Raw genomic sequence first — 27776 nt, 5'->3', positions numbered from 1 at the left:
TTGTTCTGCAAAATGAAAGAAAGGTTTGGAATGACACAAGGGTTGACACCGGTTCCCCACGTAGCGAGACCGGCACCAGTCCGGCATGGAAATTTATGTTTCTTTTCAACGGAGGAAAAACACAATACAGAGATAAATATACTCAAGGGCCGCACTCTCTGCTGAGAAAGGCTCAAAAACAAAGTCGTGGCAAAACAAAGAGCCTAAATGGAGACTGAACTCAAATTCGCTGGCATATTAGTTGTATTTACTCATAATACAAACAACAGGCTGAGGGTTTTATTCAACAACATTTCAAAAGCATCTCATTAGCACAGCCTCTCTCTCTCTCTCTCTCTCTCTCTCTCTCTCCAGAGCATCAGCGGTGAGGCAGCCTACTTCAAGTCTTCTAACTGAAGAGAGGACACAAACAGCACAATACAGGAAGGGGACCAATTAGGCTGACAGTCAAGTTTAATTTCAGAGCTTTCCGAACTCCTGCCGTGCAAGTGGATGCCTCTCACCTGGCCAATTAAACAGAACACATCTACGACTGTGAGGTCAGTAGGCCTTCAGAACACTGTGCTCTGACATTCTCTGTTCCCACTCGCTCTTGAGATCATCCCGAAGTGAATGCATCCTGCTAACGATGAAAGCTATGAAAACATTACAGCCAAGGCGTTTCAAAACTTTCTTTTCCCCGCATCTCCTCCTACGTTATTTTGGGGTCAACGCAAATTGGATTTGCGCACTTAGTTGTAGGTAGCATAATTATGTGACTGTCTAGTCACCCTCTTGTGTGGAACGCAGGTGAACGTATTTGAACGAGCGTTGGGGTCCAGAAGACACTGGAACCCATTGATTTTCATTGTATGGATACTAGGTCGACTACAGTAATTGGACATTAGGAAGACCGCGTGATTAGTCAGTTTACTGTAAATGTTTATCCAAATGTAGGACAGGGACTTGGGGCCTCGTTTATCAAGAAAGCAAATTTAATCTTAGAGTGTGCGTACGTTTAAATCCACGCCAACTCTCATTGTAAACCGCCATTTTAAATTATGATGATTGGTGATATTTTTATATGATAATGACAATAGTTAGGAGTCGTTTACAAGACACAGAGCTGAAACCATTCATTTTCATGTAAATTCATTATTTGCAATTTGTAGTTTTCACATCTCAAAAAGAGGTTTGTGGGTTTCCTGTTTGTACATCCATTTTAGGAGTCAAATGTTTGTATTTTCGAGAAATGATCGCAAGGGCCAATTTAGGATGTTTTCTGGACAACATTTTATAAATGAAGCCCCTGAAAGTGAACTTGTAATAATTGTATGAAAGGAACAGCATTTATGAGGGCAAAAAATTTGAGAAATCCAGCAAGTATGTCGAAGGTTTTAATTACTTTTAAAAAGTGCATAGATTAATTGTTCACAGTACAATCAATATGCAATTAGAATATAGATTGAATTTTCATTTCATGCCAAATCATCCTTACTTAATGCACAGAAAATCTTCACAAGGTCTGGCTTGAAAGCAATTATGATTAACTTCATGTCAAGCTTTAGATATGTATAACAAAACAATGTAATATCTGGTAATCTATATGTCCAGCAAAAGTTTAAAAGCATTCTGGTCCAGATACTTTGGTTTGCTAATTAAATAACCACTGAGTGCTTTTGATCTCGCTGGATTTTGCGCAGAGAGTGCTCTCATATATCAGGCCGCATAACGATTTCATCCAAATCAATTGGAAGATGTGTAAAAACGATTAATGGGTTGGATTCGGCCTGCAGGGCGCTAGCTGACATGATCAGGCAAACATCTGAAAAAACTGTTCTGCATTTTAACATGATGCAAAATAAGTAGAAGAATACTGGGTTTGTTTCAATGTTTTTTCCTTTAAAAAAAAACATAATGAGGAAATTTAGTGACGCTGTCAGTTCTGTGTTCTTTAGGGTTTAAAACTAGCATTGTGATGCTCTTTGTTCTCAAAGCACTAAACTGAAAACTTGTATATTATTTCGGCAAGCAGTGATGATGAGTACGTTTTGTTAAGTATTAAGTGAGACATCATACATTACATTTTGTAACCTTTTCGAAACCTTTTCATGAGTTCCTTTTCACTTACTGTTTACATTTTAATGCAGGTTTTAGCAGAATAATTACTTAATGATTACTTTCAACTTGCAATACTCCACTTAGTAATATAGCTTTACAAAATTCTCTTTAAAAGGTTGTTGGCATTCCTTTGAAAAGCTGAAAAAGACACCATACTGCTGGACTTTGCTGGTTTAATTATGTTTAGCTGGTGTTCAGCTGCCCAAAACAATAACCAGACTGGATTGACTATAAATCAAGCATCGTGGTGACACATTAAGAACAGCAAACCACCATAGTTTGGATTTTTATTTTTATTTTTATTTATTTTTTTCCCCAGAAGGGATATTAACTGAAAGAGCCTGCTCAGATGCATACTTCAAAACAGTACACCATCTGGGATTCTTTGGCATACTATTTTGAGCGTAGGTCTACCATTATTTGGGATGCAAATTTTAATCATGCATACAATTCAGGACAGATTGTATGCAAATTAGGATGCAGTCAGTGATTTTTGAATAGTTATGTAACATCGCTTTTATGTCCCCTGCACTGAGAAGAAAAAAGGTTGGTAAACAACTACCATTCATATGCCAACATCCAATTTTGCACTTTTTTAAAAAAGCTGGTAGTTTCTTTTACACTTATTCAATGAGGGTTAAATCAAAACGGACTTTTTTAAAATGAGGTTACTGACAGAAGGCCACGGCCAGTGGGTTAAAAATAACCTGGAATATTTCTTTACATCACTGCTTAATTCAAACTACAGAATATAAGCAATAAGGTAGGCATAATGACTCAAAACTTTTCCTTTTGTGTTTCTTAATCAACCCTATTATGGAGCCAGGACTTTCCAGATAGCAAAACCAACCGCGCAGTTCAGTCATTACTGTCCACGAGAAAGTCACTAGCGTTTGCCTAATTACATGATACATGGTGGTTACCAGGTTTTTTAATCTGATTAGAAGTCATATTTCTGCTTTGAAAAGTGGAAGTGGACTCCACAGTGCTTGATGTTTTAGAATACTAATGTCTTCGGACATCTCTGCTGAACCTGAAAACCATCATGATCTGTTTGGGTTATTCATCAAGGCTTCTTTGTTGTCTTATCTTGGTCAGCCAGCCAGTACTTGAGACTGGAGTCCGTCATGAGTCCAAAGATGCATTTTCAGGATTGGTCTTTCATGGACAGAAGAGCATTTGCATCCGTCCTGACTTGAACCTGAGATCAGATTCAACTACTACAACATTGTTTTTTTGGCCTGTGCTATCGAGTGTGTGGTCCTCATTCACCTCGACAGAAAGAATATTTTCATGGTGTGAGACATTTAGACCCTCTTAAAGCATCTGTCTTGACTTGAACGCAGATTCAACCCCCTTCTCGACCAATTAAAGACCACATCTGTGCTGGTCTACCAGCAGCAATCCAGCACTACAACCAGCATAAACAAACTTAGCAGCATGCAAATTCATTAAGGTCTCATTCAATGTTTTACTAGTCTCCAGTTTGGCTAAAAAGTGTCTACAGGAATTACAGCAGTACACATTTCAAAGTATGTATACTATACCACAGTCTAATCCCAACTGAGATGTAAAATCATTATCCCTGTTTCCCAAAACCCTCCTGAACCTTAAGCGATACATTTGATCCTTGTGCTGTTCTAAGGCTGACTTTAATGCGGACACCATTTTCAAAGCTCTGGATCAGTGAACGATGCGAGCAACGTGTGCCTACTAATCCCACTAACGTATGCTGCCTCAGCTTCCTGATGTATTTATTAGCTTACTGAAAATCCCCTATTTGTTAAACGGCGAGGGTTGATAGAGTGATTCATGACACCCACATGCGGCTGTATAGTGCTGACTGGAGCCGGATCTTGGAAGAAGTGCTTGTGTGTGCGTGTATGCAGGTGTCTGTGTTAGAAATCCTTAAGGCCATTATAAATGTTATGTGTGGGTGAATGGGTTTAAGTAATACAGTAACACTGTACCTAGTATTCTCTATCACAGTTTTTTTATTATATTCATGACCATTTTCTACCCTCACTCTGACTATTTTAATTGAACAAACCAATAAGTGCATGACTCACCTAGTGTATATCCAAAAATATGATAACAGGATTGTGTTATGTTGGGTCTACAACCCAACAAAAGTTCTAGCTTTTTTAGTCATTAATTTGTGGTGCTACGAGGTTTGAGAATAACATTTAGTAAGGGGCTGTAGATTATAAAAGACCATGCCAATTTTCTGTATAGTCATACTTAATAGTCATATCCCTGCTGAAAAACAGCATTGCTAGGAGCTATAGGGTAACTTTGACCAGCATGGAAGCTTAATGCTAGTTTGATGGTTCATAGCACAGCATAGGCAAGAGCTCAGACCAGCTTTGTTTTGCTTGAGAACTGCATGACAATGTTGGTAAACCAGTTACGCCAGCACTAGCTGTCATAAACCAACCTGGGTCAACAACAATGATTGGTTTATGCTGGATGTTCTCATAATTGTGATGACAATTCTGTGACTATTAGTGAATGTAAATATGGTTTTTGTGGTGGTTTGCATGGATTAGAAATGATTTGGGTTGTCTTAGTTAGGAGGGCCTTTTCACTTGCAAAAAATGTATTTGCATCAAGAGTTTCCTTTTTTTTGTCCAATACGTTGCGTTAACCATGGAACAATCGGAAGTCACCCATGACATATCCTATTTACTCTGAATTAGTTTAAGCCCAGGCCAATTCATACAAGGAAATTATCCCTCAACCTCACTGAACGACTGTTTGACAAATTAACCCCGGTAGATCTCGACATTCTCGTTCTGGAATATGGACATGGGTGCGCGCTGCATCAGTTTTGCCTCCTAAATCCTTCAGTATTTGTTTATTTAAATCCATTTTTGTTTGGACTGATTCTGATTTTCTGTTTGGCCATGCAGCCAGTGTGCACAGTAATAATGTTTACCACGCTTCTCCCCCTTTTTGCTATACGTTAACGGTATTCTTTTGTTCATGAATAATAAAGTACTAAATTGCACATGTAGCACTTCGTAAGGCAAGCCAATGGCAACACTTAATACAACTTTCACAGTTGTGATAGCACTTAACACAACCTTCAGCAAAGTCAGAGTCTATCACATCTTTTGGAGACTCCGAGATAAGCTTCAAGCAGCTCGCTGATAGGTAAACACTCTGAGTCAGTGCAGGCTGTTGGGTAAACATTCACTTCTGGCTGCAAGCTCCTGAATATGGAAAAGTGTACCGCTGTGATTGACTGTGGCTTGGTATAGTAGCATGCTGTAAGCCCCGTTGGCTTAGTGCATAAGACATAGGCCATCTGAACCAAGGATTGTGGGTTTCAGTCCCATCTGTGCTGGGTTTAGGCTGAGCGAGGCGGTAGATGCATGCCGGGCACAACACCTAGAGGTCAACGGTTAGAAACCTTCCTCTGTTAAGACTGCTCATTACTCCTGAACTTCCCCTCAGGGATCAATACAGCGCATCTGCCTTCTAAGAGTTGAGAGTCTTCTGTTCTGAACAGCTGGAAGAAATGTTTCCAGCGTTGTGAGTGCGGTGTGATGGGCTTCCTCCTGCAGAACAGACAGATGTGTGATCGCTAATTGGCAGAAGAATAAAGTCGCATCATGTTCATAGAAACCCACATATGCAGAATGTTGGGACATGGATTTAGAAATCTGTGGCGAATGTGATCTAGCAAAACTGAAGTTTGCCAAAACACGGTATTGTCATTTTTGCCATTTTAGAAAAAGCCTTTTCAAACTGATGTTATAGCCAAGATTTGCTAGTGGTTCTTGTGGCGTTCTGGATTGCTCATTAACTTTTTTTCCTGTTTGTGATTTAATCTGTCTGTGTGGTTGCTTATGCTAAGGTGTTCATATAGGCGGTTTATAAGGTGTTGAAATGAAAAGCTAGGTGTTAAAAATGGGTTCTAGGGATTATTTTGGCAGTTGATAGTATGTTTAATGCCAGTTGAGTTCAATCCTGCTTCTTGAGTGTCCTGCAAATTTTAACTCCAACCAGCACCAACACACTTGCCTAGAAGTTTCTGCGTAGTGAGTCTGAAGACCTTGAGTAAGCTAAATAGAGCACTTATTAGTATCACAGAAATCGCTACAGCGCTACAATTTTTTTGTGTCTTTAGGGCTTAGGTAGATGATTAAAGACAACAAAGTGGCTGTTACTTTTATAAGTTGGCTGATAACTATAAATACGAACAATAAAAGTATGGCTTTGTTAATAATGTAGCTAGAAAGCATGCCCACACATCAACGTCTATGGATTAACAAGCGTTTTATAATGTATTCCCATTAGGTAAAAATGCGAACCGCAGGTAGTTTGGATAAAATTTTCAAAAAAAAATAAACAAGAATTAAAATTCTATGCCTTGCCTCTCCAACGAACATTAGTGATGATGATTAGTCGCAGTCAATGCCCACTTTATGAGCGCGGGTGCGGATACATTCAGAACGTCAAAACAAAAACTACTACAGTCTTTCCTCGCCAAATGAAGTCCCATATCAGTGAAATTGAAAATAACTTTGCATATTGCCACTGGATGAAGTCAATTGAAAGGTAAAAAGAAATAAATAAAAAAATAAGAAGGCACAGGCGCAGGATAGAATAAAAAAGTAATGAATTCACAATTTTCTCTTGAAAAATTTTAATCCCTTGCTTCCAGCGTTCTAAGATGAGAAAATTATATAAATAAATATCAATAAACATCTCCTGTTTTTTCACCTGCTCCACACTTCACACTCGCAATCTAATAGCAAAAATGCCCCTCTGTCTTGTCTTACCGCGTCTCATCTGTGTCTCACAACAGCTCAGGGATGAAAGCAGGTTTAATTCATGTCACGCAAGTGTGTGTGTGTGTATGTGTGCTTCAATTAGCAAACGCTCACTCAGGGATATGAAATCGGAGTAAATAGGCTTGCGGGAGGGATTAGAAAGCATGTGACAGAAAAGGGAAAAGAGCTGTGGAACGATTAGGAATATTAGAGCCGAGTGCAGGAATATATTTCCACAGAAACCAAGAGAGAGGGAGGGAATGACTCAGGCTACAGCTCTTCATCACACACTTCACTGCTCTTACGGATTTAAACGATGACCGCTGCCATGCAGAAGAACGTGAGTGGCTCTCATCGGGCCACCGTCGCAGTATCTCATTCAGCTGTAGGGAAACAAAAGGTCCGTTTCGGAAGCATACTGTGGTATTAACTTTAGTGAACCGATAAATTGAAATAAGTACTGCAGCGCACTGTAGTTTTTACTACGGTAAACTGTAGTGTGCTGTAGTATTATAGTTGTATTCTGTATTTTTTTTTTATCTCACACACCACAAGAAATGAATTCAGGTAGTACTGTGTGGTTCAAAACCATTATAGTATTTACTATGAATTACTATAGTATTTTTATTTTTTTTATGTGGGTGTGAATGAGTCATTCAGGGGTGCGTTTCCAAACAGCAGCTATGCTTGCATTTTCTGTCGTGCAATAGAACAGACTACTATAGTTAGGTAATGACGGTTTGGGGAAACGAACCCCAGGCTCTTTTAAAGCATTTTTTAGTTTTAGCCAGTAAATACCTCCACTGCTTTTAGCATATTTTTACTTTATTTTTATGTTGCAGGTTTATGCTCAGTGTTTTAAATGCATCGAGTGAGTCACCCACTTAATCATCAAGAGATTTGTTCAAAAATGTTCAATTCTCACTCATCCTACTATCCTTAATAAATAAATAAACCAAGATAAACAAATGTCGATGGATAGATAGCAGGCAGTTGCACGAGCGGCTTAGTCATGTGGGTTAGTCATCAGGTTTTTTCCCCCCTTCGAATTAGAAATCCTTCATTTATTTACTTTTTTATTTTATTTTTTTTTTTTATGTAAGTGAGTTACGTAAAAATAACGTGACTAATTACCAGCGACAACTAGCGACTAGCTGGTCAGGCTAGCTCTCGCGACACAATCTTAAAGCGGCTCTGCTTATGCAACCGCCCCCGAGACTTACTGTAACTATAATCTATAAGACACACGACATCAGAAATGACCCAAATAAATTAATTTGGAATGTCTATAATGTCCTTAATCTCCTTGCAAAGTCCTGTAGGCTACTTGCAATTAATGTCATGTAAATTGAGTATGGTCATCAGTCATTTTTACTGTGCCCCCTTTGTTCTGTAATTGTCCTCTGTGGGTTTTTTTACATAACGGTAATTACAATATACTGACTAAATGTGTGTGTGTGTGTGTGTGTGTGTGTGAGACAAAGCATAAGCGCAATATTTGCTCCACTTCCATTAAAACGACCACCATACAACTAAAATACAACGGCCATCCCACCCACTGTGAACTAAGTCAGAATGTCGTTGGAAAGGGTGTATAAATTAATTGCCTGTCAAGAGCATGTCAAACCATCATTAATATGTTTGCTTCCTGTCAGAGCTGAGTCATTTTACGTCTTATCTTGGTCAAACCACATTTTTGTGAGGCCTAATGGATTTTCAGGATTTTAATGGAGTTGGACCAAGAAATCAGCTTGTCTCTCCCGAGCTAAAAATACATCCAGATATCTGAGAATTACCAGCACAGTTTGACCGAGAGGTGAATTCACGCAACGGTTACAGTATATCAATCACACAGAGCATCGTTTTTCAGTCACGATAGGTCCCGAGAGGAAACGGCTCACTTTTCAAGCGTTGTATTTAAAATACTCGAATAGCTTTTAACAATTCAAAGCGTAAACTTGGTCTAGTTCTGTCAACATTATGCATAGCAGATTCATTTTTAATTCTCATCGGTGGACCGAAACGCTGGGCAATCGTAGATGATGAAATATATTGTGATAAAGTTTTGGGCCTGCTATATGCGTGTAAAATAATCCAGTTCACTTCTCCACTAATGGGCTGGTAAGTGTATTCAGGTGTGTCAGATAATGATGACAACCAAAATACGCAGTGGTGGGCCGGTCCAAAACAAGGGTTTGGAAAAACGCTGATCTAGAATGATTTAGTCAGCTCATCCACCTCCCACTGTTGGAGATGTCAGATGAACGCAAGATCTTTCTGTGCAACTAACAGTTCTTCGTGACACATCATTATTGGATATAGGCATTTGTCACATTATCCACACGATGGTAATTGGAATATATATATACGAATCTTCGAAATAAAATTATTATTATATATACTTGTGCGCAATGCACATTTCTTAAAGGGGTCATGAACTTCGAAATCCCCTTGGTCTTTTGAAATATAAGTCTCAAAACCTTCATCGTTTTTCTAAAAACAGCTTACATTGAAGCCAAACCGCCAAAAGAACATCTTTTGGAACGTTCTACTTTATGGCGTAATAGCGTAGCTGAACTTCTCCTGCTTCTACATCAGCCTAATTGTACCGTTTACCAAATATACAGAAATACAGAAATCAAACTATAAGGATGCTCTGAACGTAAGATGAAGCTGTGGAAAAAACAGTATTTGAGTTGCCTTCCTTCTGATCCCGATGTTAGAAAAGAGTGAGTGAACTTAATAAAAAAATAGATGAATGAATCAATGTTTCGAGGTACTTACTAATCACTAAACTTACTAATCTTGTACTCACTAATGGTACTGATTACTAATTCAAGCCTAAGTCTTGGAATATATGAGCCAAATAAGACTTTTGACCAAATATTGTCATCTGAACAAGTAGGCAACAAGTCTGCCTTGCTTTGTTCTTACTACTCTATGGATCTAATGATCGATTAGCTCATATTACATCAAACCCTGCAAATGATTATCATTGTACTTCATTGCCAAATTATTTGTGATATCAACATCAGGATTGTACGCAATAGTGTTTAGATTTCAATTTATTGACGCCTAATCTGTAATTGTCACATCATTCGAATTTCATATCAACCCAAAAAGCAAACTATGCTCCCTTCTAACCGGTTATCTTTAAAATACAAATCTTGCGTAATCCCAGGCTATCTGTAATCAAGCACATTCAAATCTGGAATATGTTTCGATTTCCTTCACGTGCTTCATATAATCTCTCCTGGATTAAAATCTTTTTCTAATTATTCTAGTTGCTCTGAGAAAAGGCTATAAAACCTAGCAGCTGGGATTTCATCTTTATGTTTACAGACCTAATGCAGCGACATGCCATTCTCGAATTTCCCTCAAAAAACCTACCGGTTGCATTATTATGAGCGAACCGTTATGAACTGGGCTAAAGTAAGGCGTTTTGAACACTGGCTGGTTGATGCAGTTTTCATTGGTTATGATTTTGGATCATTTTTAACTAAAAAAAAGCTTTAATATATTTATTTTCCGCCAGGGCACAATTTTTTTTTTTCCAAGCACTGACTTCATTAATTCCATCTACTTTCCCCCAGGTGTGCTGGTGTTAAATGTGAAGAAAACAAACACGGATTACGTCTAGTGAGTCAGTCAGAAATTCGGGAGCTCTTTCGCTCGACTCTGTCTGACAGCAGCTGTGGGTGTTTGCGATAGAAAACAAGAGATTTTGCCACGAAAACCGCATCGGTTTTCAGATGATTCACTAGCTGCAAAATGACCTGAGGGCTTCTGTAAAGCAGCAGGTCAAACTCGCAGCTCCAAAATCACATGCGCCCGCATCTGTCCAAGACATTTAGCATGGGGTGGTTTGAAGACCTGCATATACAAAGCATTGTTTACGGAATGTTGTTTCTGCTGTTTAGTTAAAAAAAAAAGGTGTCCGGAAAGCTACCTGTCCACATCCAATTTCAACTACTCATTCACATTTGCATTTACAAAACTTTGAAATGTGAGTTTAGTCAAAGACTTCGCTTACTTTTTTATCCATCGCCTCCAAACACTCGTTTCCATTCTTTTAAGCAACTCCTCTCAAGACCCAATCGACTCCCGGTGGAGAAAATCAAGACCGGCGCTACTTTGTTTTTCCTTCCTCATCGATTTTCTTGTTTCGCTAGGAAATATGTCTGTTTACAGAATTAAAATGGGTTAAGAGCTGCGTTTTGGAGGTCTGCTTTAAATAGTTTGATCTAATCTGGAGTGAATTTGTGTTTTAATTACAGAGAAGTCTTCAGAAAAGCGCAGAAGCAAATATTTACTTGGTACCAAGAACCTAACAGCAGACTCCTTGAGAGAGAGTGTGTGTGTGTGTGTGTGTGTGTGTGTGTGTGTGTGAAGAACACAGCTCCTGTTCCCATTAGACCGTCATTTAGCATTATAAATACACAACAGTGAATGAAGAAAAACATGGATGCCGGTGAAAGTAGGGCACATCCTGTGATAAAAGGACTGGGGATCATTATATCAGTATCTATATTCTTTCTATGCGCAGTGCATTTCAATATCAATTCATTTAATTCGTTTTAATAAAAACAATAATATTACGCAGTCATCGAATCTCCTCAAAGAGCGCTGAACTTTGTTTCTAATACACTTTACACCACGACTCGTCTCTGCTTCTTCTTTTGGTTCTTGATTAAAACTTAAATCTGAAATCCGAGTCCAGCTTTTTAGACATTTGAACCCCGTTGTACATAAGAGACAATGAAAAAAAGACATCTCTTATATAGAAGAAGATATAGGCTTTTAATAGAATCTGTGTTTTTATCTCCTGCTGTGCCTGTGTGCCACAGCTGTCAAAGGCCACAGACTTTGAACCCCGCATCGACTGTCTAAAGGAAGGAGAAGCGCTGGTTTTTGTTTTTTTTTTTTACTTCGAGTGGTGCAGATATCTGCCGGAGTGTGATGGAGCACAGGGACGATTCCAGCTGAAATCTAAAGCCCTTCCTAGAGGATGCTATGTCAAAGCCCTGCAATCCGCAGATTTATATGCCACTGGCAACCAAACACCAAATGAAGCACACGGGAGACTCGACTAACAGGGTTGTGCAACAGAACAGAACTGAGCTATAGCGAACAAGATAAGGAATCGCTGCTTACTTTATGTACGAATGTAAGGACGCTGAAAGCCATCATGATGCATTTTGATATACCCAGTCCCGTATGTTGACGGCGATCTATTTTACCCCAAATTTTTTATACTGCTAAGATCAGTGTACAGTTTTGATTTTCAGTTATCAGTTCAGTGAACACTAGCTGGAAAAACACTGACAACTTTCTATCTATTTCCAATTGTGATCGCACGGTAGACTTTGGTTCCTTGTACAGTCAACTCAAAACCACTTCGCCATAGTGCATGTTCTGTAACTTGTTCCTTTTTAATGTGATAATCCGCTTTGTATGCATTGCTTTTCAAATATGGTAAACTTGCTCGGTAGCCCACCTGGTAAAGCATTGTATTTTGTGCAATACGGAGTGGTGGAAGAGTCATGGTATATCATTAAACACTTTACACTTTGCATAGAAAACATACGTTCCGAAATTTTACAAAATGTCCATTTGTGTTTAATAGTGAAAATAAAGGATTTAGAAATAACCTGAAAGCCAATCGTTTGTTAGGATAGGGCGATATTTATCTATCGCTACAAATACAGGCAGGCTTTACGGTCCAGGGTCACAAACTACATTCCAGGGGGCTATATTGTAGATCGATTCTATATATTTTTATTTTGAACAGTAACGGCTGAAAATGCGTCCAGTGAAGGGACACATTCCGAGGCCCGTGAATTTATGCGATATCGGAGCCCACCCATATTTTGGCACTAACACTCGGCATCCTGTATTTACTGCTAAACTAACACACATCTGCTATTTAAAAGAGACAAAGTGCTCCCTGCATCAACCCACACACAAGCTTTCATTAAAAATGTATAATAACAAACCTCTCTTAGAATAGCCATTAGTATCCATTAGAGGCATAATCCCAGAACATATGCTGCATGGTATTACTCAAGATAGAACATGGCCAGAGTGAGGGTGTATAAAAAACTGGAAGATCTCTTATGTGGAAGAGGATTAGTGAATCAGCGGGTTTTCTCTCAGGACCCGAAAGAGAACAGCCATTGAGATAAGATGTATATTACCAGAGCTCAGGGATATCAGCGATCAGTGTTAAAGAGTAACAGAACGCCGGATTGCACAAAAAACAGCGTATATTCAAAATAGAGATTAGTTATAATCTTGTAACTATATACATTACTGTTCAAAAGCAGAGGATAATTTATTTATCGTTCGTTTAATTGATTGATTGAATGTTTGTCGACCGCCTCGAGGGAAATGCGCCGTACATCCTGAGACCTATCCTGGCTATCTTAAAAAAATATTTGTCGTCTTCTTTCATAAATTATACTTTTACTCAGCAAGGATGTGATCAGTGGATAAAAAAAAGTTGCAGTAAGGAAATCGTATTGATTTCTGAATGCTGTTCATTTCAAGTTTTTTTAATTCATCGAATAATCCTGAAAACGAGTAAAATATTAAATAATAGAGTTAACGATAGATGAAAGTTTAGCATTAACATTTTAAAGTGTATTACGCTATAAACCTAATTAATTTGCAGTTGTTTGTAGTATTTTTGATTGACTGTGAGCGTAAGAGATGACTTTAAAAAAACATTTTAAAAAATCGTATTCATCTAAATGTTTTATAAAAATGGCCCGTAATTTAAAAGCTCATTATACTTTCCACAGACAGACAGACAGATAGAGAGAGAGAGAGAGAGAGAGAGAGAGAGAGAGAGAGAAGATAGATAGATAGATAGATAGATAGATAGAGAGAAAGATAGATAGAAAGATAGAGAGAGAGAGAGAGAGAGAGAGAGAGAGAGAGAGAGAGAAATAGATAGATAGATAGATAGATAGATAGATAGATAGATAGATAGATAGATAGATAGACAGAGAGAGATAGATAGAGATAGAGAGAGAGAGAGAGAGAGAGAGAGAGAGAAATAGATAGATAGATAGATAGATAGATAGATAGACAGAGAAAGATAGATAGAAAGATAGAGAGAGAGAGAGAGAGAGAGAGAGAGAGAGAGAAATAGATAGATAGATAGATAGATAGATAGATAGATAGATAGACAGAGAGAGATAGATAGAAAGATAGAGAGAGAGAGAGAGAGAGAGAGAGATAGACAGATAGACAGATACATAGAGAGATAGATAGATAGATAGATAGATACATAGATACATAGATACATAGATACATAGATATAGATAGATAGATAGACAGATAGATAGATAAAGATAGATAGATAAATAGATAGACAGATACATAGAGAGAGATAGATAGATAGATAGATAGATAGATAGATAGATAGATAGATAGATAGATAGATAGATAGATAGATAGATAGATAGATTCTGTGTATTTATTCATTTATGGAAAGGAACTAAAATCCAACAATATGTGTAACATGGACACTGATTACATTTTAAGCAATTCAAAGGTAATTAGTTTGACATAATTAGTGATTTGTAACCGTAATTCGTTTTAATGTAACCCTCACATGTATGTCAGCGCTGGACTCCCAAAGCCCAGTGACGTCCATCTCTGGCTGATCAGCAGGCAGTGTTTAATGAGCGAGAGCCAGATGCTTTCTCAAGGCTTCAGCCTGGGAGTGGTTAATTAATCAGATTGCGCTCCCTCTCTTTCTCTCCCCTTTCTCAACGCGACCTCCTCTCCCACAACATTACAGAACACTAATCCATCATCTTCAGCTTTTTACCGGGCTTTGCTGAACACGCCATGAAGCAGTTTTCCAATTTTCCAGCAACCGAGTGGAGCTCTTAAGATGGCTATTTGCCACATTTGGGTACACCATTTCCTGTTGGGCACAGCGGTGTTGAAACCAGAAAGGAACTGAATATTAAACATATTGGATCCGTTCCAAAACCTCTGCAGTGAGCCCGGGTAGGCAGAATTTTAAAGCGCTATAGGTGCGTTCCCAACATGAAAGCTTTCAGAAAGGGTAGACGGCATAATTACGCGCCTTCTTCTGAGATACCTTCTTTTGCTGCTAAATGAAGTCAACGTCGCTTGTATCCTTTACAGAGAAGTCAATCCCAACCAGGCCGCTGCGAAAATCTTTCACCACCCTTCTTTCGTAAAATCTCACCGTAACAGGCGAGGAAACAAATACGGAGTATTAATTCGTGGGGCGAATCGTCCTTGTAGACAGGTTCTTCTTGGGATTTGCGGCGAACGAGACCTTTGGCCTCCGGCGCGATCTATTTTCATACGCATAAAAAGCGATGACCGATGACAAATGAGATCTTCTGCATCCAGAAGATGCTATTCGCAGAACACTGACCTCTGGATAATCAAGCCTGTTAAAGGCCAGCGCGAAGCCCTTTATTACTCCCATTAAAAATCCCATAAAGTGACGCTCTCTAAATGCCAACGGATAAATTAGACATGCATACGGTCAGCACAGGTAGACGTGCAGAGCCGCCGGTTAATAATGTACCTTCAGTTCGGATGCTGAATGGGGAATCGCCCAGTCGCTTGGCCGAGAACTGCCCCCCAAGAGAGGTCATTAAGAAGCAGAGACTGAAGAAACCGATCCCAGCCACAAATATCCTGCAACAGACAGACAGAGAGATGTATGAATGCATCGGGGTGGAACAAGGATAAAGCCTGACAATGATGAGGAACCTCCACGAGAAGAAGGATAACTTTTAGAAGAAGCATATTATCCTTCGGAGGAAAAAAATACCTCGTTGTTGCAAACTCCAGTTTTTATTTTTGGTGAAAAAGAGCCGTCTTTTATGAAAGAGTAGTACTCGGTGACCACGTCTGCTAAGCTTACATGTAAACATGCGAAGAAATAACCATAAAACTCATTCCCTGTACTGGAAATATTCCATCATACAACATGTCCGTGTAGCAAACAGAGCGAAAACTAATGTTAATTCAATTAACTCCATAATGTTTCGCTCTATCAGGCTCATTGAGTGCTCCAATGATGACAACCGGAAGTTAGCAAACAAATCCGACAGTTGCTTACAGGATAAATAAATTTAAAAAAATGGATCAGGATCTGGATCAGGAGAGAAATATGCTAAGATCGGCCAAAAGTAGTCCAAAAGTATTTAAAACAATTTATTTTGGTTTTGATGTGGAGGAAGCATTATTATGGATTATGGAGATGGTTTAGTAAAAATGGCATAATGACGGATTTGCTTCCTTCTGACGGCACCCATTTACTGCAGAGGATCCACTGATGACCAAGTGATGTAATGCTGTGTATCTTCAAAACTCATTTACATAATAGATAGCTTTTTTGTTGTTGTTGTTTTTTTAAGCTTCCAACAGCTCCTTTTGTCTTTGAAGCACGTAGGAAGAAAGAAATAATAAAAGAAAGAAAGACAGAGAACACGTTTTCCCTGGATGTTTGAGTTGGAAGAGGTTGCGAGAACATCATTATAAACGCGATGTACATTAACTGTAAACATGGGAATGACAAGTTAGAGGTTTATGGACTACTGAGATCAATTTTAGCATGACTTTTGATTTCTTCGACAGCCTGTGCTTCCTTTTAGACACTTGATAGCCTTGTTTAAGACAAGCAAAAGCTTTAAAAAACTAATTAAAAAGTATCTATAACTGATATAACGGACCACTGACTTCCAGAATTATGGAACCAGAAGTGCTAAAATGCTGGTTTCGCCTACAAAAATGTGTCATCCTTGCAGAACATCTCATCTTATGCCTAACTTGTGCACTGACAGCTCACAAGAGTTGGGCTTAGTTTGAGTAATAACGAAGTAAGCGTCTGACAAAGCTATTATACAACTTTAAAAGAGTGTGGCTAGTAATATGGCCTAATATGGCATTAATGTGGCATTAAATGGTGGTTATGAGTTTCCCAGACATGAACACTGTCACTATATTGAAGATAAAAGCATTATCCATGCATTTGGGGTTTTTTCCCCTACTTTTTGGAATGACACAATTTTTACGTTTTTGGGTGAACTGTTTCTTTAAACATCACAGACTTCTCAGACCACCTTAAAACGAGAGTTTTATGCATTGATCCTGAGGCGAGCTGAAATTTGCATCGCAGATTTTTAAACAAAGAAGGTGAAATTCAAAGCGTTATGCGTGGTCTCAAACAGGAATGTAAATGTACAAGGCCGCTCGTGTTGACTTTGCGCTTTTAAGGAGCTCGCTAAAAATTAAGTGCGCTTTTCATTGCTGTATGCAATTCATGCCGTCGTAAACTAAAGATGAGCCGTGTCTTTTGTCTGGGTTAACCTATAAACTACATCTTCGAGGTTTAAAGAAGATTTACACACTTTCCCATTTTTGCAAACCCACAATCAATTGAGGAACTCCCTCTTTCTGTATAAATTATACATGGAATGAAACAGACGCCATTCCAGACCAGAGGGGCTGCAACTGGACAAAAACTAAAATAATTCGCATTATGATTCGTTGTTTCTATTGTAGTTTGTAGAATGCTCTGAATATAAGAGTAGATCTAAGTTTGAGACACAAGTTTGTAGCAGGACAACCCCCCCAAACAGTCTCCTCCAATAAACCACTGTTCCTCGAAGACGTCGTCCTCCAGAAAGTGACACCTTTGTTGGTAAAGTAACCGAAAACAACTAACTCTTTATCCATCCATCAGGTAACTTTGGCTCTTTCACTTAAGTAAGGCGTCTCTGTGTGAATAGGCGTTTCGCGGAAACACAAAAGCTTGCTTAAACCACAGCCCAGGCTTTATTTATTTATTAGTTTATTTATTTTAACAGCGGCGCCCGGGAACTGAATGACCCACATCTTCGCGCCGCTGGATTCCCGCCACTGCGAGAAACAGCGCGAAAGCTCACCGACGAGACTCCTGCCCGAAGTCTCCCGACACCATTAACGGAACCCTCTCAGGAACCGAGAATAGTACCACCTCCACCACCATGTTGTTTACAGTAACCCGTCACGTGCCTCATTCTTTGTAAATGCGCTTTTATGAGGCAAAAATAGTGATAAAAATAGTTTTTTTTCCCCAGCTTTGTTCAATTAAAACCTGCAAAAAAAAAAAAAAATAAAAAAAAAATAGGCCAACGTTTGCTTGTTTATTATTATTGGCGAACTAAATTAGTACGGTAATTAATAAAATTTCTATTATTATTGCTACTTTAATTAATATTTTACTTTACAAAATAAAATTACCTGGCAACAAACTTAGCAGCGTAACGTCGTAGCGCCGTTTGAAGATCTCACTTTGATTTAAATAACGTTTTACATTTAAAAAAAATACTGCAAATGTAGCATTTGGGCTGAAACTCGTACGTATGAAACTCTCAACGGCTGACACGAAGACCTCGGTAACGATGGCCGAACGCTTCCAGACGAGGTTCGTCTGAACGGCGCACGGCCGACATCCTTCGATAATTTGAACATAAAAGTCGTGTCCGGTCTTACCTGAACGGTTTGAACGTCAGCAGGCATCTTCTCGTCATAGTTATACACTCGCTATTTACAGCGATCATTTTTCGCGCCGGCTGTTTAACGACATGCGAAACGCAAAACGCATGGTTGGCTTTAACTGTCAGCGTTTCTTAAAACGCGAGTTTAAAGTAGCAGCCCTAATTCTGTCTGCGAGCTCTTTGATGAAGTTGCGAGAAGAAAGCGATCCGGAGATCGGCGGGGCGACGTCGAACTCCTTGTTCGCGATAGTTTCCGAATAGCGTCAAGGAGTAATCCAAGTCTGGGTCCGTATCTTAAGTGTCGGCGAGGCTCGCGAGGGGGCAACGGACGCGTCAGGAGTCCCCGCGCAGCGCGCGACGACGCCGGATCGATTCAGCGGCACGACCGGCGTTTTCTGCGAGGAGCCATCGCTTTCGGCTCCTTTGGGAATCGCGCCGTCTCTGTGGCTCGACGGGAACGTCGAACGCGGTGCCGCGGCTTCGGGGGAAGAGTCTTAAAAGCTGAAACCGCTCCTCTGTAGTTTCAGGACCGCGGACAGCTCCCGGCGCGCGCGCTGCGAGGCGTCAAGAGCGCCATCCGATGGATTTCTCCCGGTTTGGTCGGATTATCCGATCTGAGATGTGACGAATTGGGTCTGCAGCCCGTTTTTTTTTTTTTTGCGAGCGCTTTGAGTTGAACACGAGCGCGCTGATTGGGTATGCAAGTTGCAGAAAAAAGAGAACGTTTCACAAACATGCCCTCAGGTGTTCTTTTGCACTTTGTTTCTTTGCACGCGTTTATGGGACACTTTTAATATCAAAGCCCGTGGTAAAACATACATACGCTGGCACTATTTGTTTCGAATATATGGAAGATTCTTTCTAATACGATTGACTTGATTAGGGTTCACTCATCTTACCCCGCTCCCATCCACTGCCTTTAAAGCATGCTGATAAACACCGCTATCGCTGTCTCTAGAGAGTACGTTTCATACAGTATCAACAGTAATGAGAACCTAACGAGGATCGTTATTCAGAATAACGAGAATTATGGAGAAACCCGAAGGAAGTCGAGCAATCTCGAGCTCTACGTGGATCTGGCCCAGCTGATGGTTTCCTGCCAGCTTCGTCCCCATCGTTCCCGAACCCCCGAGGAACCCAGAGGAACCCAGAGGACTATTAGCAGTGCAGCCCACACCTCTGGATGACACACTTCATATCCAGCAGAGAGCCTGACAGATCGGCCGTTAATGAAAGCCTCTCTCTGTACAGTTTAAGATGCTGAGGATCTGCTTTCAAAAAAAAAAAACGAGAGAGAAGAAAATCGATAGTTCTCTATTTCCTAGACCCGCAGTTTCAGAGTACAGCAGTACAACAGAACACACAAAAAAAGACGGCAGTGTACAAAACTTTCAGGCGCCGAGGAATCCATATTGTTTCGGGGGCCGCTTCGAGATGGAGAGACCGAGAACGACAAGAAGATGATCGCCTTGCTTTTCAAAACAGACGTGCGGCGCGCATTGATTGATGCTATTAAGTGCTGCTCATTTCTCTATAAAACAACACAGATGGGAGAAATGGGGTTTTCTTCAGTCTGCAGGGTACTGAATGTCTAGACTCGATAACCCGCAAGCCTGCCTTTGGAACACGAACCCCCAATAATGACCCCAAATAGCTGCAGCTAATGAAGCTTTTGGACCGGAGACGTAATTGCAAGCAACATACATCACGGATAGTTCATTACATCGCGGAAGGGAAAGAGCGAAACTGACATGTTTTTCTCGGTCCGCTGTGTTTGACGTCATTAGTGAAGAGCTTGATGTTCTTGCGGTGTCATCAAACAATCAGCGTTTTCATTTTCCTCCAGGCACAGAGGTGATTAGTCACATGACATTTATGGCTCAGGAGTTGAGGGCAGCATATTGCAAGTAATGCCAGTTACGTAATCAGATTTTTATTTTTTTATTTTTTCCAAGTAAACTAATAAAATTTACTTTGTTTTCCCATTTATTGAGAGAATTCAGGAGGATTCAGCCATACTAATAAGCCCAAATATTTTTTTTTTCGATAATAGTTGTTTTGTCGTCTTATTTCTAATTGCTAAAGAGTCTTATCTTGCTTCTAATTTATTTATTTATTTATTTTCATTATTTAATAATGATTTTTTTTCTTTTGTATATTTTCTTCAGACTAAGGTTTATTAATTTCACTTTTGGTGTAAAAGTGACTTTACATTTGTTAAAATTATAACCTTTTTATGTAAAAACAATCAAGCAAGCACAGTCCAGATGAGAAAAATGGCAAAGCCATTTAATATATTAGGTACTTTCCATGAAAAAAAAAAAAAAAAAAAAAGAATAAATATATATAATTTGTATAAAAAAAAAAAAAAAAAAAAATATATATATATATAAAAAAAAAAATATATATATATATATATATATATATATATATATATATCAGCATTTTACAGTGCTTTCTGAACATGGCTCATCTAACAATAATATAACAATTTTTAATAATTTACAAACATATCTAGAGTAGAGTAATTCTTAGGGATCTAATAAGGATCTTACTGTAAAGTGTACCAAATTAATAACGCAATAAGACAATTGAAAGTGTATGTTCTGCTACGATAGATAACTAGCTATTAGAAAGCTGTAGTAGGCTACCGATCTGATTCTTTGAACGTAGTAGCATCATTTAACCGGTTTATTGTTTGAAATCAAACAGCCAATGATACCAGTGTCCGAAAACTGATACTTTAAATCAAATATCATCGTACAGTGTGTGGGTCACACGTATCATTAAAGCGACACATAGAAATAAACGCTGCTAGCCGCACATTTCAAGACTACTTCAGCCTTCCAGAAATCGAATTTCTCTCAGTCCATTCGTCATAAGCCAGCCAGTCACTTGTGTGTTTAGATGCCAATAAAGCACTTCAGGCTCACAACTCATCAAATTCAATTTACTCTCGCTGTGTGCTAAAGGCTCTCTATGCACTCTAAATGCTCTCATTCATCCGTGTACATTAAGAGCGATCAGCCCACTGGAACTATTGAGAAACCGAGTGATCTGTTCAATGAAACCGTTAAAATTTGGCGGCAATGAACCCTTCAGAAGCAATATAGCGAGGACAGCTGGACACTCGGATCGACGTTCTCTGACCTCTCAAGTCTTAACTTGATCATCTTGACTCCAGTTTTCTGACACGACAGAAATAACAATGCCAGGCTTCGAGATGCGAAGTCCAGATGATTTTTGATCAAGCCTTCAAGTTGAATTACCGACTTTGAAAGGTGCCGTCGTACTTGATAAACACGTTGCCAATTTAAGACTGACAGGGACGAGGGCCGTGCCCGGAATATCAGAGAAACCGGAGGTAGACTTTTTTCAATTAATTTAAACAAAGCAATTCATAATACTTTGTCACCGATAAAACAACAATATTAGCACGCCTTCATTACGTCCTTCACCCTTCGTGAGAGAACTTGAGAAATGACACCCACACCATTAGTTTTTGTTTTAAATATTCATGGACTCATGTTGTCTGTGGCTGTTAACAGCTGGTTCATGAAATATTTAAACACCCAAGGTTTTATTGTGTCTCTGGTTTTTCAGAATGCTTTAGATCCAATTAATTTGCTCGCTTGGATAACGGTGAAAAAACCGTCAGTCTCTCTCTAACGATTTCACGAGAGCGTTATAGGCGTGCAACGGCTTTATCTCACCGTCACATTGGTATTAGCTATCGGAAAACCCATTTCTTTCCGGCCTCCGATTCGAACCCCGGTACTGACAAGTGATCCCGTCTGGGTCTCGACATCCAAACATCCGCGAGGTGAATTCCTAAAGAAGCCCAACAGCAACAACGCTTGCTTTCACTGTTGTTGTTATTAATTCGTTAATATCATCCAGAATTGAAAAAAGGACACACTTTCTACAACAAAGCCAGAGGCATACGACACAAAACGCACGCAATGCATCTTAAGAGGAACCTTAGGATGCAACAGTACTTTCGGCCCTTTTCCCTTCAGTTTCCTGGTCACGGTTTTTACGTTTTTTTCTTTACGCAATCATTTCTCAATACATACGGCCGGAGGAATGGATCTCAGACCCAAGTGAACGTCTTAAGCGACCGTAAAAGCCTCATGTGTTTGTCAGTGTGTGTACACAACCGCCCTAGCGACCAAACCACTCATTAGAGCACACGTTCGCGGAATCTGTCAAATGCGACATTACTGTAAAATCCCCGTCCACGACTGTCGACAGACACCAAAATATTAGACCTCGCGTTAAACACAAACCTTAAAACTAGAACATTCAAATAAGAATGTCTTTTTAATAAAGCTGCTGAACCCGTTCGAAAATGTCTTTAATTGGTTGTCATATTAACAGCTGTTTGCCTTCACAGACCAAACCGACTTTGTTTTTGCAACGCACGCTGGTTTTAAACATATGTATTTGACAGTTTAAGAGCGATAAGTCACGAAGGAGAACTTAGTTTGGTGCTCAAATGCCATGATGAGGCAGCTGCTTTCCGTGACGTGCGCGTGATGTTTACATTAATGTGGTTTAAAACGCACGATTTGAGTTCAACAGACGTGATAATCAAAAACGAAAAGATATTTTAACAGAGTACTTAGGTACGAGCTGTAAAGGAAGAGCCCTATGCTGGAAAAGGGGGCGGGGAGCAGCAGCTTATTTGCATTTAAAGAGACACGCACAAAGACAGTGTAGTTCGCCTTTCAATCAAAATAAACATTATATAATATGACATGTGGGCTATTTTGAGCTTGAACTTCACAGACACAGCCCGGGGAAACCCGAGACTTATATTACATCTTATACAAAGAAGCATAATAGGTGCCCTTTAAAGTGTTCAGTCTTTTTTCATCAATCTTCATTTTTTCATGCACTTTAGGGAAATGTCAAGTTGTGTAAATGCTACTTGAATGCAGCTTAAATGAAAAAAAAATGCCTTTATGTATTCACAATATGCAATGAGCTAAAAAAAGAACTAATGAATACAGTTCTTGCATGTTATGCGATTGATTGCATGAAAAACGACAACAACGTGTTAATATGCAGTGTCTGGCCATTATCAATTGATAGGTGCGTGTCACTGTACTCTACTGATTTCACTAATGCAGCACGCTCTGATTGGCTTTCCCTCTTCACTGCATACTTCATGTGTTTTCTCTGCAGGGAATAGGCAGATGTCTGTTCTCCAGCTGTTGGAGAGGTTTATGATACTCTCTCCTCCACTGCAGCTGCCGTCCCTCTATTCTCATCTTTATTCCCGCTGGCTGTGTGCTGTCAGTGTCAAAGCGGAGCTCAGATCCACAGCAAATACATGAAACACTGATGCTTCCTGTCAAACCACAATAAATCTAATTTATTATCAATCGCTCCTCTAGGGAATGGGGATTTTGGTGTGGGTTCGCACGTTTAGAGGACAGCTTTTGATAAAAACTGTCACATTTCATAAAATATACATTTCTATCACATGTTAGCGCCCGTGAAGGGAGTGGTGTAAAGGAGCAGCGTGCACTGAAACTAATTAATTTCTAAAATAAATAAAGTATACACCCAGTCCTGGCCAAAAGTATTGGCACCCTGGTAATTATGATCAAAGAAGGCTGCGAAAATGATTCTACATAGTTAATCCTTTTGATCTTATATAAAAGAACCCCCACAAAAATCCAACCTTAGACTGGATAATAAGAACTAAAAATGGGGGAAATGTAATTATGAATTAAAGTGTTCAATGCAGATTCCTTTTTCACGTATTTTTTTTTTAACCAAGGGTGCCAATACTTTTGGCCCTGTCTATATATCTCCAAAACATAAAATATTGTGAAACATTTTTTTTTTTTACAACTGACGGAAGTCAAAAATCTCAAAATATTTACATTTATTAGAATAGCGAGCAGCGTTTGAATCAGAACACAGCTGCAGTCATGCACCACCTTGCGTTACTCTTGCTCCGTCATTAATGCGCTGCGCCTGTTGAACGAGGCTCTGTACAGCTGAGGGAGCTTGTGTTTCACTGACATTTCATTACCGGTGACCCTCTCATTTTCATTACCCTCTGGACAGGAAGACGAATTACAGGTGTGATGACGCTTGTGCGCTGAGACCCGGAGAGACGCGGAAAGAGAGTGAGAGTGCAAGCCTGTGACGGACAGAAATATCCGTACCGCAGGCTCTTATATCAGGAGCTCTTACGCGCTTTTCTGTCGATGTTCTGTCCAATGCAGATCCTGAAGGAAAGCAGTCGTTCAGTGTACTGTTGCTATGGTTACGTCCTCTGCCGACCACTAGGGTCCCTGGGGCCGCTCACAGGATTCTGACTACTAGGGCCTCGTGGGACCGTGATCTGAAATGCTGTTTAAAAAAACATAGGACATGTGTAAAATTAAAACTGATTTAGACTTCAAAACCATTTTCCTCACAGGAGGGTCCATCTTCATTAGAGTGATAAGACTTACACAGTGTGTGTGTGTGTGTCAGTATATGTGCACTATGTGTTAAAACACAATGTGTCATGCTATGATTCCACCTCATGTGTTCTGTGCTCCAAAAGATCTGTCTCGGTTATACGTGACAAACCAAAGAGAAATTACAGAGCTGCTGAAATCAAAAATGTAGGACACGGTAGGAGAGCGTTATGTTGTCATACAGAATTCATATCGGAGCTGCGGTACAGTAGTGTGTTGTGCTAATGAGACTGTAGACTTGGAGGATGTGATCCAGATAATCAGCTCCATCGCACTTCCGCACAAAGAATCAGCACACGGCGTATGAACAGTGAATTCATGAGCACTGAACATGTTTTGAGCAGAAATGAAAGGAAAAGGACACTGAAACGCGTCATGATATTGCTTAGAAGCTTTCCTTGACTATTAATAGCAATGTGCCACTTATATTACATACATATTACATTTACATCGTGCTTACCTGCGTGTGATTACATCTGTAATGTCTCTAACCTTACCCATATCACGCAAGTGTTTGGCAATATAATATGAACACAATATTGTACTTTATAATAGACGGCCTTAATTACTTACATTAAAAATGGGACCTTCTTTGAATCAAAAAGTACAATTAAATACATATCGAAAAAGAAAATGCAGATAATGTGATATCGGGTAACGTTATCGGGGTACCGCAAGGGCTGGTATGGTCCTCCAACGACGGTCCTCTAGCCAGAGGAGGAGGAAATCCGCCAATAGAGAGGATCCATGGGAGGGAACTCTGGAAACCAAAAACGGAGAGAAAAGATGGAACAAAAACGAGGAGTAGAACCCGACAAAACTAAGAAACTGTTTGTTGGTCGGCAGTTGAGTTCAAACAAGTCTTTTAATCATCCAACACAGTTACACGGCAGACAGGAAGACACGTGGCACAAGAAACACACAGACTAAACCAGGCAATTAACAGACACACCTGGAACTCAATAAAACACTAACGGCAAAACAAGAACAGGAAACGGAAAGCCATAGTTCAATAAGGGCATTTAAATAATTCTTAGAATGAAAGAAAAAAACATTGCCGGTGTGCATCTTGAGGCAAAACAAATCAGTTAGTGCAAGTATTATTTTATTTTTTCAATTGAAAGAGCTCAGACTTACATTTTAGTCTAGGCCCAGGCTTAAGCCTTGTCTGTGAAACCGGGGTATATCTACTAAACTGCAACTTACGCAACGTCTCATTCTGTATTCTGCATTATCGGGGTCAGAACTGGCGCAGAACGCATCTCGGTGCTCCACACGGGCACCTGCAGCAGAGAAGTGAGTAAATGATCACGTAACGCTCATGTCAGGTTGGACTTTTTTTCCACTATTTCCGCCGTCTCCCATTTCACACGCACTTTGTATTTGCAGGACGCAAAGGTCAGCGTAAAACAGCAAGCTTTGAGCTTTAGTCATGTGATAATGCACGGTCGCTTACATTGTCTACCCTTTTCTGCTTATTTGTTGGTGATGAAGATGGTGTTTGTGAGAGCTCTGAGACCGAATGCGCGCACACACACACACACACACAATGACACATGATTGATAGAGCGAGCAGGGGATGGGAAATTGGTCTCTTATCAGCTCTACTCTGGTGCGCTTTGAACACATTCAGCGCAAGGTCATCTGGGCTCAGGTAACTCTGGTCGGCTCTCGGTCGATAATGGACCACAGAGATGGAAAAGCTGTTCTGCCACACCGCTTCAGGCACATTAATACAACTACAAACAATTTCTCCTGAATTTATTATTCGCGAGTGACCCGCTCCAACGCGCGCTCTCATAAGAAAACATCTCTCTCAAGACTTTTACCCTGCACCGACAAAATATCACCTTCAAAACTAATTTCGAACATCCCGCTGGGGACGTTTTTCACTTCCTCAGAGGATTCGATCGCTTTATCCAAAACTAAACTTTAAAATTTATGGAAGCTCATGCTGGCTTTGACAGTTAACATAGGTCGGTGGGTGCTCTAACTTGCACCATTATGCTGACAAAAATATGTTTTTCTATCAACGTATGGTATTAACTGTCTATAAAATGATGCACGATACAATTACTCTCACAGTCAGGACATATTAGAAGCTTAATTTACAGCTACCGTATGAGGAGCGGGATGCAGGACCAATTAGAAATCGTGGCTACCCAGCATGACACCTCTGAAATAGAAACGAAACGGTCAATAAGATTCTGTTGCTCGTAACTTTATTAGGACTGGTGAGACGCTTAAAGCGGCACGGTGCCACAGTTAAAGCAACAGTTCATTCAAAAGGGAGAATTCTGTTTGAAACCTGTATGATATTCTTTCTTTTGTGGAACACGAATAAAGATATGAAGAACGCCCAAACAACACCCACCGATTTCACAATCCTTTACAGCTTTTATTAAAAAAGGGCTGAATTTAAAAGGAAAAGGAAAGATCACGGCTATAAATGAGTTATAACTCATTTTCTTTTTGACTTAATTTCAACTGCATTTAAACTACACACTTCGTACCCGTTGGTTTAGCACATGTTGGTTTAACATTTAGACGGCATGCTTTTCTTTATTATATGGGTTAGTTCACCCAAAAATGGACATTCTGTCATTAAATGGTCACGTCCATGTCGTTCGAACACCTCCTGTTATCATTGGATCACACCATATTTTTAATGCATCCCATGAGCCCAACGTAAAAAAAAATATCTCTGTTGTAGCTGACACAGAACAGAGTATGCTGTTTACACTCGGTGGATAAAAATAGCACGAGGGTGATGTGAAATTGTTGAATAAAGTCATTCTTTTTTGTTCTTTTCCACACAAAAAGCATTCTCGTAGCTTTGTAAAGTCACGGTCGAGTCCTTGATGTCA

The 27776-nt window shown here is 39.7% G+C and overlaps 1 protein-coding gene across 1 annotated transcript in view; it reads right to left on the bottom strand.

Annotated features, from left to right (window-relative positions):
• LOC122333352 (alpha-1,6-mannosylglycoprotein 6-beta-N-acetylglucosaminyltransferase B) overlaps positions 1–18820 on the bottom strand; it is a gene marked incomplete at its 3' end in the record, with an annotated part of 36437 nt that extends 17617 nt beyond the window's left edge. The window contains 2 exon segments of the mRNA XM_043230923.1: positions 15463–15575; positions 18420–18820. Of these exon segments, the coding sequence (XP_043086858.1) occupies positions 15463–15575; positions 18420–18487 (181 nt within the window).
• Positions 18821–27776: the final 8956 nt, after the last annotated feature.

Source organism: Puntigrus tetrazona, unplaced genomic scaffold (genome assembly GCF_018831695.1).
Source record: "Puntigrus tetrazona isolate hp1 unplaced genomic scaffold, ASM1883169v1 S000000266, whole genome shotgun sequence".
Lineage (NCBI taxonomy): Eukaryota > Metazoa > Chordata > Actinopteri > Cypriniformes > Cyprinidae > Puntigrus > Puntigrus tetrazona.
This window is presented reverse-complemented; position numbering and strand designations above follow the sequence as displayed.